This window comes from Arachis ipaensis, chromosome B07, assembly GCF_000816755.2.
Source record: "Arachis ipaensis cultivar K30076 chromosome B07, Araip1.1, whole genome shotgun sequence".
NCBI classification, from domain to species: domain Eukaryota; kingdom Viridiplantae; phylum Streptophyta; class Magnoliopsida; order Fabales; family Fabaceae; genus Arachis; species Arachis ipaensis.
In genome coordinates this window covers 18,802,158-18,810,240 of record NC_029791.2, presented here as the reverse complement: position 1 = coordinate 18,810,240, position 8,083 = coordinate 18,802,158, and the positions used below count along the sequence as shown (strand labels likewise).

The 8,083-nt window shown below is 39.1% G+C and overlaps 1 protein-coding gene across 1 annotated transcript; it reads right to left on the bottom strand.

Annotated features, from left to right (window-relative positions):
- Nucleotides 5,789-7,099, bottom strand: LOC107606840. The gene is made up of 2 exons (XM_016308855.1): nt 6,272-7,099; nt 5,789-6,223 (listed from the first exon to the last, which is right to left on the bottom strand). The coding sequence occupies exons 1-2, from the start codon at nt 7,097-7,099 to the stop codon at nt 5,789-5,791; spliced, it is 1,263 nt and encodes a 420-aa protein (XP_016164341.1).

The window sequence follows — 8,083 nt, the reverse complement described above, 5'->3', positions numbered from 1 at the left end:
CTTATTATCATATAGGTTTTATATTAAATAGTACTAACTAAAATTTTATTTACTTTCTAACAAATTTTATTATCATACTAATGTTAATTTAAATAGTATATAATTTTTTAAATAATAATATTAATATATAATAAGTTAATTTTCTCATTATACAATTGGGGGAGGGAGGGGGAGGGGAAGGGGGGATTTAGGTATTAGGTGTGTGTTTGGATTGTGGTTTGTCAAACTAAAGTTTGAATAAAAGTAATTTTATAGAATTGATTTTGAGTAGAAGCTATGATGCATAGACACTGACACGGACACGGGACACGACATAATACGGGACACGTCGACACGCGAATTTTAAAATCATATATGACATGGGGACACGCATACATATAAAATATAAACTATTTTTTAGATAAATCGTAATGATATTTTGATATTTTGTTGATATTAAAATATAAATTACAATTTTTAATTATTTTTAATGTCTTATTTTAATTATATCAAGTATTTAAAATATTTTTTGTTTTAATAAATAATAATATATACAGTGAGAGACTTAAACCAATTTAATTAGGGTTTAGGTATGAGTGACGGAGTGAGCGGGGGGTTCACGAAGAGGGTGACACACAGTAAGGTAACCAGTAATGCCGGCGGTAGAACTAAGGGGGAGAGCGTCGGGGGGTTTGTATCTGGTGAGAAGGAGGAGGGTACTAGGGTTTCTAAGGAAGAACATGGCTTTCAAAAGGTTTCCTTCCGCGACATGGTGACTGGACAGAAGTCTCCTATGCTTTGGAATGAGGCTTTAGATGGAGAGAGGCTAGCTAAGGTGATCAAAGGGAACCACGGGGATTCGCATCCTCCTCGAGTCATCTTCTCAGAAGAAGGGCTGGCGGCGTTATCTGTACCATATAAGGAAGCGATCGTCGTCAAAGTCTTGGGCAAGCATATGAGTTACACGGCAATGGTGCATAAGCTGGGTATGGTGTGGAGATTGAAGGGTGGGTTTCAAGTTCTGGACGTAGGAAATGGTTATTTTCTGGTGAAGTTTGATGCTTTCGAAGATCGGGAGAGGGTATTACTTGGTGGTCCTTGGATGATATCTGGGTTCTATCTTGCTGTAAAGCCATGGTCACCTGAGTTCTATTCGGAGGAGGTTTTTGGATCCACCATGGTATGGGTACGCTTTTACGGCTTAGGGATTCGTTACTACCATGAGAAGGCTATGTTGAGGATTGCCGCTGCGGTGAAAAAGCCAGTGAAAGTCGATGTAGCAACTAAGATGGCAGCAAGAGGGAAGTATGCGAGGGCTTGTGTGGAGATTGATTTAGGCGTTCCCATTACTCGTAGTGTTGAGGTGGATGGGAGGGTTTTGGATGTTGAATATGAAAGCCTTGAGTTGGTCTGCAATACGTGTGGTTGTTATGGGCATGTTGGTGTGGACTGTAAATTGATTAGTTCAATTTCAGTGAACATTGATAAAACAGGGGTGAATGAAGACAAGGAACAAGATCATGAGAAGATAGATCAGGTGCCATTTTCTTCTAATATTGAGAAGCCTTTTGTTTTTGGTAGTACTACAATTGGGATAGTGAAGAATAAGGATAAGGAAGTGCATGTAATGGAAGGGACACATGCAGGGGATACAACGTGGACCAAAGTGGAAAGAAAGGCAAAGGGCAAGAAGGTCTTTTTGGGTAGGCATGACCAGGATAAGTCCAAAAAAGTTTATGTGAATAAATCTTCTAATGATGTTGCTAAAGGAGAACCTGCTATGAAAGGCATCAATGTGGTTGAATCATCTTTACACATAAGTAAGGGCAATCAAGTGCTAAAACAAGCGAGGAACTTTAAATTAGCTTCGTCAGGTTTTACCTTTGCTCAAGGTGTGACGGGTGGCAAGCAAGGACCTGGTTCAGAACGGGCAGGGGCTTATTTGCAAGGCGCGGAGACTTCTAAAACGCCATTCAAAAGCAATTTAAAGAGATTAAGGCCTAATTCTCTTCAGAATTCTCCGGTTGAGAATGGGCACAGTGTGGTTACAGTGGAGACCCCACTCACTACCCTCAAATAATCTGAGGTGTGGGTCTCACTCCAAGTAATATTAATATGGATTGTGCAAACATTATAGCTTGGAATGTGAGAGGAGCTGAAAATAAGCTGGCTCGGGTGCATCTGAAACAATTGGTAAAGAATTTTCATCCGTATGTTTTTATCATTTTAGAGACTCATTGTGCTTTCCAAAAGATGGCTGTCTTTTGGAACAGATTAGGTTATACTCCTATTCATATTGAAGAAGCTCAGGGGCATAGTGGAGGTATTTGGGTACTCTCTGCATGGCCCGGAGTATCTTGCAATGTCGTGGCAGCGAGTTCGCAAGTGGTGTGTGTTGAGTTTTCGAATGGTGGTTTTTCTTGGGTCTGTGCAGCAATTTATGCAAGTCCCGTTCCTAGCAAAAGGGAAGAAGCTTGGAGGGTTTTGACAGATTTTTCTAGAAATTGTTCAGGTCCTTTATTAGCTATTGGGGATTTTAATGAGATCCTTCTTTCATCTGAGGTTAAAGGTGGGAACTTTGTCTCTCGAAGGGCAGAGCGGTTTGGAGCTCTCCTAGATGAGTGTGGTTTGATTGATTTGGGAGCCCATGGATCTTTGTACACTTGGTTCAGACATATGCAGGGTAATCGGTTCATCTCGAAGAGGCTGGATAGGGCTGTGACTACTGATGCTTGGTGTTTTCGTTTTCCGGAAAGCTATGTGGAGAATTTGGCGAGGATGCATTCTGACCACTGTCCCATTATGATACGATGTCAAGGTAATGATAGAAGATTCGGGGTAAAACCTTTTCGTTTTCAAGTAGCTTGGTCTTATCACCCAAGTTTTTTGTCGGTGGTCAGGGGTGCTTGGGACAAGGGTAGACCAAATCCTATTCGTTGCCTTTCTCAGGTCAGAGATGATGCTTTGGCCTTTAACCGAGATGTCTTTGGGAATATTTTTAAAAGAAAGAGCGAATTGGAGAGGCGTGTGACCAGTATCCAACAGAGAATGGAGAGAGTTGATGCTTTATCCCTTATACAGGAAGAAATGGAGTTACAGGCTGAATATAGTAATCTGCTTATGCAAGAGGAGTTGTTTTGGTATCAAAAATCCCAAGAGCACTGGGTCAGATTTGGAGATAGAAATACTAAGTTCTTTCATATGCAAACCATTATGCGGAGGAAGCGTAACAAGGTTCAGGGGTTGTTTTTGGAGGATGGAAGATGGAGTACTGATCCGCAAGAACTCGAAGAATGTGCAATTGGATTTTATAGAGATCTTTTTTGTAATGTGGAACAGGTAGAACTTGATGTGATGGGGGATCAAAGAAAGAGTTTCGTCCTATCAGCCTCTGTAATGTCATATACAAGATTATAACTAAGGTGGTTGTGGAGAGGTTACGACCTTTTCTACAAGATATCATTGGCCCTCTATAGGGAGGGTTTATTCCTGGAAGGGGTGCCCCAGACAATATCATTGTAGCCCAGGAAGTTCTCCATTTTATGAAGAAAACCAAATCAAAGAAAGGTGTTCTTGCTTTTAAAATTGACCTAAAAAAGGCTTATGACAGGGTGAGTTGGGAGTTTTTGGAGCAATCTCTCCTAATGTTTGGCTTTCCAAATACTATTGTTTCTCTTATTATGAAATGTGTAAAGTCTTCCTCCCTTTCTCTAATGTGGAATGGTAACCGGTTGGATGGTTTTCAGCCAAAGAGGGGTTTGAGGCAAGGAGACCCGATGTCTCCTTATTTATTTGTTATTTGTATGGAGAGGTTGAGTTGCCTCATTGCTAGGCAAGTGGAGGTTGGTAGATGGAAACCAGTGACTGTGTCTAGGGGAGGTCCTGTAATCTCCCATCTCTTTTTTGCAGACGACCTTATCCTTTTTTGCAAAGCGAAGAAATCTCAAGTGCTTCATGTTTTGGACACTATGGCCACCTTTTGCAGAGCATCTGGTATGAAGGTGAATTTTGACAAATCTCGTGCTATCTATTCTATGAATGTTTCTAGACAACGCAAGGATCTCTTCACTGGTATTTCTTCTATCCGATTTGCTAATTCTCTGGGAAAATACCTTGGTGTCCCCCTCAAGCATGGCAGAGTTACTAAAGCTGATTTTAATGATGTGGTTGATAAGCTTACTAATAGGCTAGCATCTTGGAAAGGTCACTTTCTTAATAAAGCTGGTCAAATTTGCCTTGCTAAATCAGTTTTATCTTCTATATCTATTTATAGGATGCAAGTAAGCCTTTTTCCATCAGGTGTGTGCTCTAACATTGATAAGTTTACTAGAAATTTCATTTGGCGTGGTAATCATAATCACTGTGGTCTTTATTTAGCATCTTGGAGAGTTTTGACGACTCCGAAAAAGTTTGGAGGTCTTGCTTTGCGGGAGTCGCGGTTGGTCAATTTTTCTTTATTAGGAAAGCTAGTTTGGCAAATTTTGATGAATCAAGAGAAACTGTGGGTCAAGATTATGCTTCAAAAATACCTCCAGAATAGAAACCTATTTGCAGTTAAAGCAATGGGTTCTTCATCGTATATATGGAAGTCTATTGTGCACACAACTTTCGTATTAAAGGAAGGGTTTGTTTGGGAAGTGGGAGCTCTTTCTAAGAATTTCTGGTTTGACTCTTGGTTGCACTCTGGGCCAGTAGGAGCGAGGGTTGAATTTCTTGATATCTGTGAGGCTGCTTTGACCATTGAAGATGTTTACCGTAATAAATATAATACACAAAAATTATAACTATAAAAATATATAATGTCAAATAAAAAAATTAATAAAAAATATAAATAATAAATAATAAAAAAAGAGTTCATATAGAGAGAAATAATAAGAATTTTATAAATAATACAATAACATGTATAAAGGATAAAGTTGGTAAAAAAAAATAAATGTTGAATGTAGTGGCTAAAAGCGCGTTAGTGCAACGGAGAAGTTAAAAATTATTGCTTCTTCTAAACGTGGTTTTATGAACATAATCACTTCTGCGTTTGTAGAGAAGAAAATTAGCCAAACAAAAAATTAAAGCTTTCAAGAAGTTGTAACGTGCTTTTTCCCTTTAAACGTGTTTACCAAACACACCCTAGAATGGTAAGTAGAGTTTAGGATTGTTTTACATTAATGGTGTTGTAGTTTGAAATAGGGTTGTTTTAACTAATTTAGTTTGTTCGAATGGTTAGTTAATTTGTTTGTTTAAGTAAATGTTGGAATTTTAAATTTTGCTTTATGCATATAGCAATCTGTTGGTTAATAATAAACTCTTAAATGGAGTTTAAATCCGCAATGAATTAGTCTTTGACATGTTTAATCATAGGATATTCTACAAAACCAAAAGTTTAAACTAACGACAACATGTTTTTCTTTTTTTAAGGGTCTAGCTAACATGTATCTTGATGACATATGATAAGTTTAGGGTTAAAAACTGAAATGAGCCAAGGGGAGCTCGTTTTTACTGAAATCCGCTAAATAAAATTTTGCTACTTCATTCCACCAGTTCCCATATTTATATAATTCGACACAATAGGATTCGAATTAGCTTATCACGTAATTCGAATTGAGTAAATTCGAATTACTCACAATCACTATTACAACTAATTCGAATCAAGAAGCACCGAATTATGCTTAAAAATTCGTGAGTAATTCGAATCTACTTCTATCGAATTACAAAAGAGGGGTTTGAGTAGTATTAACTCGAATTGTCTCGAATTACACTGAACTCGCCTATACAAAGAGTTCGAACCAAGTTCATTCGAATCACTTTCTCATTCTCATACCCCACCAAATCCCAGAAAAAATGACCAACATTTGGTTCGAGTAAGACCGGAGCGCCATATTGAGCGCCATATTGCAACCGCCTTCTGCTTCGCCATCCACACCCTCCTATATGTAGGCCTGAACCCAAAGTGTGAGGCCGTGGCATTAAGAAGCACCTTGATGTTCACGGATGCGTCAGCTCTAACCATTGGCATAATGAATGTCGTTATCACATGGTAGTCCAAACTCCTATGGTCGCTCGAGATGGAGGTGGCCAGACAGGTATGCGGTCCGTTATACCGCTTGACTTCCCAGATGCCCTTGCGTTGCCGGAGACTCAACCGAATCAACCATGTGCACCCATTCCCAAACTCAGAACACTTTCCCACGTACCTGCGATAGTCAGATTCAACTACCTTGTACTGTACCCCTCGGCGGATGCTGTACGTCTTCACGCTCAACAACGCCTCATCTTTATCCTGAAATTATTGACCAACCTGGAACTCTGTCATTCCAGCAGACCCTTCCGTATCTCTAGCGCCAAATCCAGCGAGCTGCCCAGGATATTCATCTTGCCTCATGGCATGCAGGTCCAAAGATGAAAAATGGGGTGGGTACTGCTGTGTGCCAGAACTAGATCCACCAGTAACCCTTATCGGATCACTCGCTCCAACATCATCGCCACTGTCATCAGCGATCATATCCGGCTCGACATCATCGTCATCTGGATCATCACATAATCCCTCTCCAACACCAGCCGGTGGAGGACACTGTACTTCGGCCGGAAGATGTTCCCCATATCCAACCTCTTCTCCAACATTGCCGCTAAGATCAACAGCAAAAGACGGGGAGGCGGCAGACTGGATCGCTGGCTCATACACTGGAACGGACGATGAAGCAACCGCAGGTCTCGAGCTCGAACCGGCCATCGTGGCTATAGTGTTGGCATTCCGGTTTGACCCACCCGAGCTGGATACAACGTCAACCAACTTTGCCAACAGCTCTGGTGTCCTCACCTCGGGAAACTGCCTACGAGAAAGAAACATGACCTGCAAGTCCTCATCACTCCCGATCGTGAAACAATCAAACTTCACCGTATCATGAAGCACCGTGGTTGGTATGCGATAGAAAAACATCTTAACCCTTTTCACTCCTTCTAGACCAAGCTTGACTAGAACGGAACTAGCGAGAGCATCGTAGCTGGTCGTGGGGCTAACGACAATACATAGAGGATCCTTATCAGTGAACTTTACGCCAGACCAAGTTTTCCTCTTAATCGAACCTCTGTGGTGTACTAGCACTATAAAACTATCCTCACTAGCCATCTCACCTCTTGGTTCACAGCAACATGAGTTCACAGCCTATATATAGAGGTCCTCTCCACACTAATTCGAATCAACCTCATTCGCACCATATATATATATATAATTCGAGTCAATTTGAATCGAATTACCAAAAGTAATAATTCGAATCTATATGTCTCGAATATGCTACACGTCAACCTTTCATACTAATTCGAGTTGATTTCTTTCGATTTAGTCCTGGCTAATTCGATTCTAAATGACTCGAACTACGTGTGATCTTGCATCCATAATTCGGTTCGAGTTGTTTCGAATTACATGCTTAGTTTACTTGGTCTTAATTCGAAGTGATTGAGTTCGAATTATGTTCAAAGTTAATTCGAATCCAATTGACTCGAATTACATAAATATGTCATCTGGTGGATTGTTGTATCAAATTTTCATTTGGCGGAAATGGGTAAATTTGAGCTCCCCTTGGCTCATTTCAGTTTTTTACCCATAAGTTTATTATTAGTGAAAAATTTTAAATATTTTTATTTAATGAATGCCAAACAAATGTCTTAGAAACCTAATTTTTTTATATTTTCAACAAAAACTTTCTTAATTTATAAATTTAACATGTGCCCTTAGGACATAAAGTAGATAAACTCTTTTTTTAAACAATGTTCCAAATTTTAAAGAATTTTTATAAATTTAAACAAAAAGGACTTATTATTTATGTGTTTCTATCGAAAATACAATATATTTACGCTTCAATGTATTATTACAGTATTTTACTAGATACTAACGAAATTAATTTACTTATATTTCATTGACTTGTCAACAAAATATATGTAAATTTTTGTACGAATAATGCTCTACAATCAAGTTAATTATTCAAGTTTAGCCAAATTGATATAATTAAATTGACATTTACGCGCCACTAAATACGCCACTATATGTAACTGCCTTTTGATAGCTTTTTTTTATGGATTTTTTTTTTCAAATTTCTCTCCTCCTCCTCCTCCT

Bases quoted from the DNA above. Each gene is read 5' to 3' on its own strand.
- LOC107606840 (XM_016308855.1), bottom strand. From the start codon at position 7,099: ATGGCTAGTGAGGATAGTTTTATAGTGCTAGTACACCACAGAGGTTCG. The intron at 6,224-6,271 runs GTTGGTCAATAA...TTGAGCGTGAAG, and splicing joins CTGGAATGACAGAGTTCCAG to ACGTACAGCATCCGCCGAGG.